Raw genomic sequence first — 12,390 nt, 5'->3', positions numbered from 1 at the left:
TCTCTTCACGTGACTAATGTATGCATCGCCTGCGCGTGACCAATAGGGCCTGACTTATAACACGTCATAATCATATTCATAAATTGGTAATAACAAACAGCGAATACCGTAATACAGCAAAATGGATGCAGATCATGTGACAAATAAACATGAAATTGGGGGAATGTTTGGTTGCTCAGGGGGTAAAGGGGAAGTCAAATGTGTGGAATGAATTTGACAAAAAATACTTGATCAAGAAAAATAAGGTAAGGAGCAGGTGCTGCATGGATATTATGCCAAACAGGTGCTGTTTGTTTACAATATCATTTTTTGGATCATTTGAAGCAATGTAAACAACACTAAATAAATTATCAGGTACCGAAGAGTCTGTTGCAATGAGGGGGGGGGGGGGGGGCTTTTATTACAGAAAATACTTCTTTAACGATGTTGGTCCATGCTGACGCAATGGCATCACGCATTTGCTGCAGATTGGACGACGGAACCGCAATTCTCGCCCACAAGACTGCTGCTGATTGGAGGATTTTTGTTTGTCTTACCGTTCTCTGGAAACCCAGAAAGCCCAGGAGGGCGGCCGTTTCCGAGATACTGGATCCATCGGGCCTGGCACCGGCGATCGTACCACGCTCCAAGTCACTTAGGTCACTCATTTAGCCCATTATAGCGTTACATTTTACAGTAGCTGGATGCCTGTCTGCCTGATTTATATAGCAAGTCATGGCCACGTGACTCACTGTCTTAAAAAGCGATCAATTTCCGTGAACGGTACCTAATAAACTGGCCGGTGAGTGTATATCTCTAACTGTTTTGATGTTGCCTATATTCCCAGGTGACGGATGGCTCAGTGATTGCCCTGGTGCCCAAGCAGAACTCTGCCTACAACATCTCCAACTCCTCCACCTTCACCAAGTCACTCAGCAGATACGGTGTGTGTTTGCGTTTAGACAGGCAGCCCAATTCTATTTTTTTTTTTATCCACTAACTGTTTTTTTGACCAATCAATTTTCAGATCTGATTGGACAAAACACCAATTAGTGGAAAGAGGTGTTGTGCTTTTCTGTGAATATGTTTCAGAAAGCACTGCTAAACATGAGAAATATCAATCAAAATGATGCATGCGTGCCAAGTCTTGACAGTAAGGTTTTAGAGTGATGTAAGTGACTAGAGACTACCCCCTCCCCCCTCTCTTGATCCCCTCTCTTCCTCTCATATCCCATCTCTATCAAATGTCACATAATACATTCATCTGAATCCGAACCATGTCCCCTCTACCCCATCTTCCCGTCCAGAGAGTATGTTGAGGACGGCCAGTAGTCCAGACAGCCTGCGCTCCCGCACCCCCATGATCACGCCCGACCTAGAGAGTGGCACCAAGCTGTGGCACCTGGTCAAAAACCACGACCACTCGGACCAGCGTGAGGGCGATCGCGGCAGCAAGATGGTCTCTGAGATCTACCTGACCCGCCTGCTCGCCACCAAGGTAAAACAAAGTTAGACACTTCCCCTCTCCACAGCATTGCACAAAACAATGGCAGACAATTTCTCTCCCCTCGTATCTAAAACTAGTTGTAACCACGAACTTCAATGACTAATATTCCTGCACCCCAAAAACATCGTCACCGAAAAGGGCTTGTTAGCGAGCCCTTTATAAGCCATGTTTTCTTATTTAAAAAAATGGCTGACATTAGCTAAACTGCGTCTCGGCTCTGGAGTTCATGGGCACATAGACATGTCACATAGGCTTCAGGAGCCAGCTGGTTAGATATGATTCCACCATGGGCAACGACAACTGGCTACTAGTTCATTTTCAGCCACATATGTTCAACTCATAGCTAGTATATCCACCACATGCAAACTTTGTAACGGCAGTCAAACGAGAGTCAAATGACCAAAGTTGCTAAGCTTGCGAGATAACCTCCAACGAATGACAGAATATCTCCTATTTGGCTAAATCAAGTTGATGATTATACAGATATCTGCTCATGAATAATGGAGAGATGAAGAGTGGAAATTGTTTAAATATCAAGGTGGGGACCAACTTTGTTTAACAAAATATCCATATCTATTCTCATACCGTTTCTTGAGCACACATTCTCTACCGAAGCGCTCATATTGGCAGCAATACGAGACAGCGCAGAGAAGCAGGGGACATTTTATGGCTTTATTTTGACATGCATAGGCGAGGCGTGCTTTGATAATGCAACCCGTCGATTATAGATTAAAGTTAGGAATTTTTAATGCAATTTCTGGTTTCAGTGGGATTGGGATGATAGGAAAATAGCCTAGTCTATATAGAGGCCCTAGGCTCAACACCGGTTTAAATCAATGTACCGGGATCCCGGTTCCCCGTGTTATACCCTATCTAGCCAACTAATCGTCTTATTCTTTGATGCATTTTGGTCAACTTGCTCATATCAAGCAATAGACAGTTTGTGGAAAGGTAAAAATAACAACTAGTGGACACGTTTTATGAATGATCAGGCAGTGGAACTAAAATATATTGGTAGCTCACTGGTGAAGAGTTAAGCTGGGTTTCCCTAGTCGTTCGGTGCTTACTGCTAATGCCGGCGAGGAAGCTAAACAGGCGGCTTTGCAGCGCGTCTGTATGACGGTTCACACCCAAGAAGGCTCAACCAATCACCCAACGTAACTGATGAATATTAATGACTTTGCCGACAGCTATCCTATAAAAGGAGGGATAGCTCCTCCAATAAAGAAAAACAACACCCACTGTCCAAGCTCGGACCGCTTTCCTCCCGCAGCCAGCTCGCTCATTGACCTTTGTTTCCCAGGCGACTGGCTCAGAGGCTCATTAACATTTTTCATAACCTTTTGCATGAGGGGGTGCAGCTCCCAAACGCTACGTTGTGTCTTAATTAGCAGCCTGACCTTTGGCTATTGAGCTGTTTGGTGTTAGCTGGAATTGGGTCCCGGGCGAGGGGGGATGGTGGGGGGGGGGGGCTGCTTTCTCCTAGGACCTAGAACATTTTATCGGTACCCTCAAGGCAGTGTTTGAATTGATTAATGGGATGTCCATATTTTTGTTCTAGCCCAGCTATAAAACACCTTGGTTGAATCAAGCGCTTCCAGATGAGTTGGTTTGTGTTGGGCTAGAACAAAAATGTGCATTCCTTCAAGTAACCGGGCCCAGGTTTTCTGTCCAGAGTTGCGTTCGTAAGGGTGCGTCGTACCGAACATTCCAGATTGAATTACTCTCGCAGGTAGAAGGCTCTCGTTTCTATCTGATCGTTCCACAATGTGAATGCAGCCCAGCCCATGTTTTACTCAGACTGGTGCTAGTGACACTAGTATTAAGCACTAGAGCCGGTGTTATGCTATTAACCAACAGCCTGTTACTTTCTTCTCCTCCATGCCTTGTTTGTAGCATATCATCTACCAGGCGCAGAATGCCCCACAATACCATGCAGTCATTTACAGGCGCTAACTACATTAAGGCGTTTTCTGCTCACCCTTGCAATATCTCTCCCCTGTTCTTTTCTCATTATCTTGTGATTTCCATTGTTACTTCAGGTAGAAAAGTGCAAGGTTCGGAATATGGGGGTTGGAGTGTTTCTAATCATTAACGCAAGTGGGAGGACAACAGGAGACTTGGCCAAGTGTAGTTTCATCTTATTGTAATAGTGCCTGATACTTTCGATTCTTCCCAAAAGTGCATTCCTCTGCAGAGTGCACACCCCGCCAATCTGGCTCTCCAAGCAGCCTCAATCAAATGCTCCAAGTATTTGAAAGAAAACCAATACTTTTTTAACCCAGGTCTGTGATTCATCACCATCTTCCTTCTCGTCTCCCCAGGGTACGTTGCAGAAGTTTGTGGACGACCTGTTTGAGACTATCTTCAGCACGGCCCACAGAGGTAGCGCCCTGCCACTCGCCATCAAGTACATGTTTGACTTCCTGGACGAGCAGGCCGATAAGCACTCCATTTCCGACTCGGACGTACGGCACACGTGGAAGAGCAACTGGTGAGTGGGTCAGGGCAGTTTGTGCATGCGTGTTGGGTGTGTGCGTGACAGAGGGAGGAAGAGCAAGTGTATGTGAGGCAGGTTGTCTAAGAGAGTATATGTGACACTGTGTGAGAGAAGTTGGGTAATAGTGTTTTTCCTGGCAGTGTTTGGGGGTGAGTGTTAGGGACAGAGGAGGCTGGTGGAAAGAGCTATAGAAGGATGGGCTATTTGTAATGACTGGAATGGAATATGGAACAGCATCAAATACATCAAACATATGGAAACCACGTTTGACTCTGTTCCATTTACTCCATTCCAGCCATTACAATGAGCACGTCCTCCTACAGTGGCAAGAAAAAGTGTGAACCCTTTGGAAATAACTGGATTTCTGCATCAGTTGGTCATGACATTTGATCTGAGCTTCATCTCGGTCACAACAATAGATAAACATAGTCTGCTTCAACTAATAACACACAAACAATTATACATTTTCATGTCTTCATTGAACACACCGTGTAAACATTCAGAGTGCAGGGAGGGGAAAGTATTTGAACCCCTTGGATTTAATGACTGTTTGACCCTCCTTTGGCAGCAATAATCTCAACCAAATGTTTTACGTAGTTGCGGGTCAGACCTGCACAACGGTCAGGAGGAATTTTGGAACATTCCTATTTACAGAACTGTTTCAGTTCAGCAATATTCCTCGGATGTCTGGTGTGAACTGCTCTCTTGAAGTTAATGTCACAGCATCTCAATCGGGTTGAGGTCAGGACCCTGATGGCCACTCAAGAAGGCATATTTTCTTCTGTTGATGCCATTCTGTTGTTGATTTACTGTGTTTTGGGTCGTTGTCCTGTTGCATCACCCAACTTCTAATGAGCTTCAATTGGCGGACAGATAGCCTAACATTCTCCTGAAAAATGTCTTGATAAACTTGGGAATTAATTTTTCTGTCGATGATCGCAAGCTGTCCAGGCCCTGAGGCAGCAAAGCAGCCCCAAACCATGATGCTCCCTCCACCATACTTTACAGTTGGGATGAGGTTTTGATGTTGGTGTGCTGTGCCTTTTTTTCTCCACACACTAGGGAGAGTAGCAGCAGTGTTGAACTTTCTCCATTTATAGACAATTTGTCTTACCGTGGATTGATGAACATCAAGACTTTTAGAGATACTTTTGTAACCCTTTCCAGCTTTATGCAGGTCAACAATTCTTAATCTTAGGTCATCTGAGATCTCTTTTGTTCAAGGCTTGGTTCACATCAGGCAATGATTCTTGTGAATAGCGAACTCAAATTTGGAATTTTTTTTCATAGGGCAAGGCAGCTCTAACCGACATCTCCAATCTTGACTCATTGATTGGACTCCAGGTTAGCTGACTCCTGACTCCAATTAGCCTTTGGAGAAGCCTAGTGGTTCATGTACTTTTTCCAACCTACACTGTGAATGTTTCAATTAGAGGTCGACCGATTATGATTTTTCAACGCAGATACCGATTATTGGAGGGCCAAAAAAGCCAATACCGATTAATCGGCCAATTTATTAACAAAATAATAATGTTAATGTATTTCTAATAATGACAATTACAACAATACTGAATTAACACTTATTTCAACTTAGTATAATACATCAATAAAATCAATTTGGCCTCAAGTAGATAATGAAACATGTTCAATTTGGTTTAAATAATGCAAAAACAAAGTGTTGGAGAAGAAAGTAAAAGTGCAATATGTGCCATGTAAGAAAGCTAACGTTTCAGTTCCTTGCTCAGAACATGAGAATATATGAAAGCTGGTGGTTCCTTTTAACATGAGTCTTCAATATTCCCAGGTAAGATGTTTTAGGTTGTAGTTATTATAGGACTATTTCCCTCTATACCATTTGTATTTCATTAACCTTTGACTATTGGATGTTCTTATACTCACTTTAGTATTTCCAGTGTAACTTCCGTCCCTCTCCTCGCTCCTCCTGGGGCTCGAACCAACAACACAACGACAACAGCCACCACATTGAAGCAGCGTTACCCATGCAGAGCAAGGGAAACAACCACCCCAAGGCTCAGAGCGAGTGAAGTTTGAAACACTATTAGCTCGCGCAAACTAGCTAGCCATTTCACTTCGGTCACACCAGCCTCATCTCGGGAGTTGATAGGCTTGAAGTCATAAACAGCGCAATGCTTGACGCACAACGAAGAGCTGCTGGCAAAATGCATAAAAGTGCTGTTTGAATGAATGTTTACGCGCCTGCATCTGCCGACCACCACTCAGTCAGATACTTAGATACGTGTATGCTTGTATGCTCAGTTAGATTATATGCAACACAGGACACGCTAGATAATATCTAGTAATATCATCAACCATGTGTAGTTAACTAGTGATTTTGATTGTTTTTTATAAGATAAGTTTAATGCTAGCTAGCAACTTACCTTGGCTTACTGCATTTGCGTAACAGGCAGTCTCCTTGTGGAGTGTAACGAGAGAGGGGCAGGTTGTTATTGCGTTGGACTAGTTAACTGTAAGGTTGCAAAATTGGATCCCCCGAGCTGACAAGGTGAAAATCTGTCTCTCTGCCTCTGAGCGAGGCAGTTAACCCACCGTTCCTAGGCCGTCATTGAGAATGAGAATGTGTTCTTAACTGGCTTTCCTAGTTAAATAAAGATTAAATAAAGGTGTAAAAACAAATATATATATATATATATATATATATATATATATATATATAAATATATATACTGTGTGTGTTATTAGTTGAAGCACACTATGTTTGTCTATTGTTGTGACTTAGATGAAGATCAGATCAAATTCCATGACCAATTTATGCAGAAACCCATGTGATTCCAAAGGGTTCACATACTTTTTCTTGCCACTGCATAGTTCGTCCCACCAGCCTCCTCTGGTTATGGTTAACTCAAATGTGTTCCCTCTCTCCTTCCCTCTCCCAGTCTTCCTCTGAGGTTCTGGGTGAACGTGATCAAGAACCCCCAGTTTGTGTTCGACATCCACAAGAACAGCATCACGGACGCCTGTCTGTCTGTGGTGGCCCAGACTTTCATGGACTCCTGTTCCACCTCAGAACACAAGCTGGGCAAAGACTCACCCTCCAACAAGCTGCTCTACGCTAAAGACATTCCCAACTACAAGAACTGGGTGGAACGGTACGGCCAGTAGCTGTGTTATGCACCTGGCAGACATTTTGGATCAGGTTGAAAATGAGGCCCTTGATTTCACTTTGTTTAAGATTGGGATTCAAACAGGGTTTTATCCTCTCTTTAAGGCATTTGATGCATCATATGATGTATCGTACTGTATGAAAGAGTCATTTGCCCCGTTCAAGATAAGGTATTTTGTAACAATGTCTTACTCTTAAATCATTTCTGGGTAACAATTCATTACCTTACTGTAGTAGTTTTCAATTTAATGGTCCAATTTTAAAAAAATGTTTTTTAATGCGTTTTAGCAAAATAACTTTCTCAAGCAAGAATATTGCTAGGACTGTCTGGGAGTGGTCTGGGTGGGGAGGGGAAAACTGAAAACTAGCCATTGCTGGCTCTTTGTTATTGGTCTATTAACCAATTTACCGCATGGTGATATCACCAGGCAAGGAGAAACTTCACCCATGTAACACCTGCTGATTAGAAGGTCCTGTGTAGACCAGGACCTATCAATAACACTGATCACATTTTTTACACTTTTACAGTGTTACTTTCATCAGCTGTTGTACAATATGATACAAAACACAGGAGAAAACTGAATTTGACTGCGCCGGGCCTTTGATATATATTCTAAACTTGAGAATTCTACCGATAGGGTTAATGGCAAGAGCCTCAATGAATCATTTGCTCTTTTGATCCTCTCTCCTATCCCTTCTTTTTTTTCCCTTTCTCTCTCCTCTCTCTCTCTCCTTTAATCACCCTACTTTAATCCTGTTGCCTCTCTCAGGTACTACTCCGACATCTCGCGGATGCCTGTCATCAGTGACCAGGATATGAGTGCGTACCTGGCGGAGCAGTCGCGGCTCCACCTCAGCCAGTTCAACAGCATGAGCGCCCTGCACGAGATCTACTCCTACATAGTCAAGTACAAGGACGAGGTGAGGACAGTGGCCACCGTTTAGTTTGTTTGTGTTTGCTCATCGAGCCTTTATTTAGAAAGGATTGCACCCTACTTTGGAATGTATCACTTTGAGAAGCTGCTCTGTTGTTGCTCTCAACTACTGCTTTTGTCAAATTAATGTGACGGTTTCTCATTGTTCTTCTCCCTCCTCTCTCTCTCATTCGCTATTGCCCTCTCTCTCTCTCTCTCTCTCTCTCCATCCCCTTTGTCTCTTTCTTCTCTCTGTCTCTCGTTCTCTCTCTCTCTCTCTCTCTCTCTCTCTCTCTCTCTCTCTCTCTCTCCATCCCTCCCTTTGTCTCTCCCTCTCTCTCTCTCTCCATCCCTCCCCTTTGTCTCTCTCTCTCTCTCTCTCTCTCTCTTTCTCCATCCTCAGATCCTGTCAGCTCTGGAGAGGGATGAGCAGTCGCGGAGGCAGAGACTCAGGAGCAAGCTGGAGCAGGTCATTGACACAATGGCCTTGGCCAGCTGAGGAATGACCCTTCCTCTCATCCGATTCTTCTCCATCTTCCTCTCCGTCTCTCCTCACCCAGAGAAAATGAAACTCAGACAGTGTGGTTTTCAAACCCTCCTAAAAACACATGATGAGCTACTGCAAAGGACAGAAGGCAGTACACTGCACAGGGGCAATTCAGCAGTACTGGGCGGGCCTGTGCGTGTGTGTATGTGTGTGTGTAAATGCAGGTCTATAAGTGTGTATGTGTGTCAGAGACCGGGGCACTGGACATTTCGTCGTACACACGCCGAGAGACAACGTCACCGGAAAGCATTTTGATTATCGTAGCTGTTGTCGTCGTGGTTTTGTTTCTCCGCTGTCGGTTTTCCTGGATTTAGTCTTCGCTGAAGCCGTGTCTCGGGTAGACAGGATGGGAGTTTTGGAATGGAACTCCGTTTTGGCATCACGAAAAGGACGGAACATTGTTTGGACATGGGCCTTTCTCGGAGCCAATGAGAGAGTGGCTCCTCGGGTCACATGATTCCTGTAGGAGTCAAAGACCTTATTACTGTTGTTTTTGTTTTCGTATCATTTACAAAAAATAAATGTAATCAACTGCCCACTCTGATCTCTCGCCACCTGTGTTACTGCTGAATTTGCACAATTTACAGAAAAGTTACAAAGGAAGACTATATAGATATTATATATAAATACAACTACATTTTTAAAGAAATTAAGATTAGGGTTAAAACATTTCAGTTTTTAGCTGACAAACACAATTTTAAAAATCCATCTGTTGAAACAATGAAATTTTATATTTCAAGCAACAAAAAAAATCTACATTAGAAGAATAAAACAACTGCAAAAGAAAAATAAACAAAAGTTATCCTGTGCCATGTTTTTGTTGTTGTTGTGAAGTGCAAAGACATTTTGTTAGATGGAATATGCTACCGTATGATTTAAATATAAGTATGCCTCGTGACTGAAATGATTCTCTGAGTAATAAAAGATGGGAAGATACGAAAATGTAAAATATCTAGGGAAGAAGAAAACAACTTTGTCCCTTAGGGCCACCATAGGAAGGGCATCTCATTATATTGTCATATTTCTGTATTGGAAAGTTGGGTTGGAGAGGTCCTGCGAAAATAAGAATTTGCTGTCATTTCCGATTTGTCGTGCAATCTCGTTTTTTGAAAAGCATCACAGACTCACGCATTGCTTCTTTTCCTAGACACTTCAGGTTAAATCTAGTTTGAAGGCTAATTTGTATCTTCCAGGGCTAAAGAATTTGACAGTTTGTGCTACAGTGGTTGACCAATGTAGAGCATTTCACTACTTGAACCAATAACCATCTATAAGCTACCCCACCACCAGTTAGCATCATTACATCTGATTGGCTGAGCATGGCAGGAAATGACCAATGCTGAGTGGGGTCATAGTTCAATGAGTGCACATGTGATAGAACATCCACTTTACCCGACATGTGACCTGAAATAACGTATTGGGTACAGTACATCTTGAGGGGCTGTGAACGGGAGGAAAACCCAGTTTTACCCCTAAACGAGTCTTGTTTCTCCTCCCCTATACAACCGGAAATCCACCCTCCTTCAGTATTTCTCTTAATCTCTTCTGTACCTCCCCAGGCATTCTCTCATCCTCGTAACATCCAACGACAACAACAAGAACAGTCAAACTCTTGGTGGTTCCAGACTTGGTCCGCCTATCCACTAGTGTTAGCCTCAGAATGTGTTCTCAGTCAACTTAACTGGTAAAATAAGGGTTAAATAAATAGCTAAATGGGGTCAGGTAGGGCTTTACTAAGCCTCAGTCTAAAATGACAAAGTGGAGAAAGACAGAAAGCCTTTTCCAGCTCCAGGCCCCTCCTGCTCATCTCTTCCCAATGCTATTATGCAGATAATGGGCAAGGTGACGGTAGTACGGTACGGAAATCTCCTTCTCTCCTAACCCAGAGATATGAGACGAGACGGGGCTTTAGCTCTCAGCCATAGGGGGGTTGGGACTGGGGAGAAGAGGCACCCTCCACTCATTAGCAACACAGGGCTAAGTAATCCCCTAGCTCCCCTGGCACTTGTTTCCATCTAAACAAACCCTAATGCCATGTGTGGCTTAAGCTTTTTTTATATACTTCTCTCTTAAGATAATTGTTATTCTTGCTCTTCTATTTTCCCTTCTTTTGAAGTTTTGGAAGTTTGACTTTGTGGTGCGATGTTGTTTTTTAAATATTTTTTTTAATTGCTTGCCCAAAACCAAACTGTGGTCTAATGTATTTTTGTTTGATTTTGTACATTGTATTTACTTAGTTTTTTTTTTCATGATGATGACGTGAAATGAAGCTTTTGGCAAATGTTCTTGTAATTGGGTTGTTTAAGTTGTTTTTCCTCGTCTCTCTTTTGAACATGTACATTGTGCGTAATACGGTACGCCGGAGATAATGACGTCTTTGGTTTATCTGAAGTTGAAGTACTTTTACCGATCTAAAGGTTTCTTTTCTGATCTCCACGATTAGTGGAAAACATTGCATCAGATAAGCATCTGTGTCCTTTCAAGATTGAATGAGTGACTTGATGCTATAATCCACATCTTCATTTTTTTTTAACCTTCAGGGCTATCGTTTTAATCGGAAATAAATGCTGTTGCAATTCATTGTATGCCAGGTTCCTTCCAATATTCCTCTGCACAGAAATGAAGAAAAAAAACACCCCTAAATAGACAGGACACATTGGTACATCTCAAATGGCACCATAATACCTATCTATTGCACATTGGCAGTGGTCAAAACTAGTGCACTATATAGGGAATATGGTGCAATTTTGGACACAGACATTGATGTATACAGCTATATTGCATTCCTGTTGTACCTTTCTCTACATATCGGACCGTTAACATACGGGTGCTAGCATGGTCCCAGATCAGTTTATGATGTGTGGCCAAGACTGTATTAACAATGTATTGAGAGGACTGCACAAACAGATTTGAGACCAGGCTATACAGCTGCTGCTTTGAGAGCCAAACAGAACCCTTCTAGGGACCACTCATCTTGTACTACTAGTGTTCTTGGGCCAAAACAACATTCCAAAGTTAGCTTCTTCAAACCGAACAGGGTTCCTTTCTAAGTGACCGTGTACCTGACTAACATGTTGGGAGAAAGCTTTACATTTTGACATCATACATTTTTAACTACTGTACATACTGCAATTTTTTTTTAAATGATTAGTCAGCTTTACAAGTTTTATTTTTATTTTTTTAAACATGTTTTTCCATGAGTACACAACTTTCCCTCTTCTGCTGAGTCTACCATTCGGTGCTCTTAGATCACAAGTTATATGCAGTAGATGGGTCTCCAAAGCTCCGGAGCTCAGTGGATTTGTTAATAGCAGTCCTATGATATATCCGCATCGTAGCCATGTATGTGGAAAATGCATTACACGCTGACAGCTCGGCCTGTCCGAACGCTTTCATTTGAGTTTCTCCCATCACTGCCCTGGTTGGGTTTTTTTATGAAGACGCAACTTATTCTCCATTTCTCAGGACATTGCCTCTGTTGTTTTGCGCCGTTCTCTCTGCGCTGCAGTTCCATTGTTTCAATGTTATGGCCTTGAGGGGAGGAGGACTTTACGCTTGTTTTTGCATGACTGCTTGAGTTTTCCATCCAAGTCCAGAAGGCTCCTACGTGAGATTTCATTGTTTCACATGATCTGTCCCTGTTTGTTTGTATGGTGATTGGCTTGTGTTGGTGTCACTGAAGTGGCACAATGTACAGCATGTCGATTTAGTAGCATCATGGCCATTTAATGTGATCAAGAGGAACCCGGCGCGGAAACTTGACAGAGCCTGACGTAATGCTGTCATAGGACCGATATAGTG

The 12,390-nt window shown here is 42.8% G+C and overlaps 1 protein-coding gene across 3 annotated transcripts in view; it reads left to right on the top strand.

Moving 5' to 3' along the window:
* Positions 1 to 11,174, top strand: part of LOC124003403 (plexin-A1-like) — a 328,475-nt gene extending 317,301 nt beyond the window's left edge. For all 3 annotated transcript variants that reach the window (XM_046311635.1, XM_046311638.1, XM_046311637.1), the window contains exons 27-32: positions 827 to 923; positions 1,287 to 1,477; positions 3,811 to 3,980; positions 6,902 to 7,114; positions 7,899 to 8,049; positions 8,446 to 11,174. In XM_046311635.1, coding sequence (XP_046167591.1) covers positions 827 to 923; positions 1,287 to 1,477; positions 3,811 to 3,980; positions 6,902 to 7,114; positions 7,899 to 8,049; positions 8,446 to 8,541 — 918 coding nt within the window. In that variant the 3' untranslated portion in view covers positions 8,542 to 11,174. The remainder of the gene's footprint in view (positions 1 to 826; positions 924 to 1,286; positions 1,478 to 3,810; positions 3,981 to 6,901; positions 7,115 to 7,898; positions 8,050 to 8,445) is intronic.
* Positions 11,175 to 12,390: the final 1,216 nt, after the last annotated feature.

Source organism: Oncorhynchus gorbuscha, linkage group LG18 (genome assembly GCF_021184085.1).
Source record: "Oncorhynchus gorbuscha isolate QuinsamMale2020 ecotype Even-year linkage group LG18, OgorEven_v1.0, whole genome shotgun sequence".
NCBI lineage: Eukaryota > Metazoa > Chordata > Actinopteri > Salmoniformes > Salmonidae > Oncorhynchus > Oncorhynchus gorbuscha.
The sequence above is the reverse complement of the archived record's forward strand: the minus strand, read 5'-3'. Positions and strand labels throughout refer to the sequence as shown.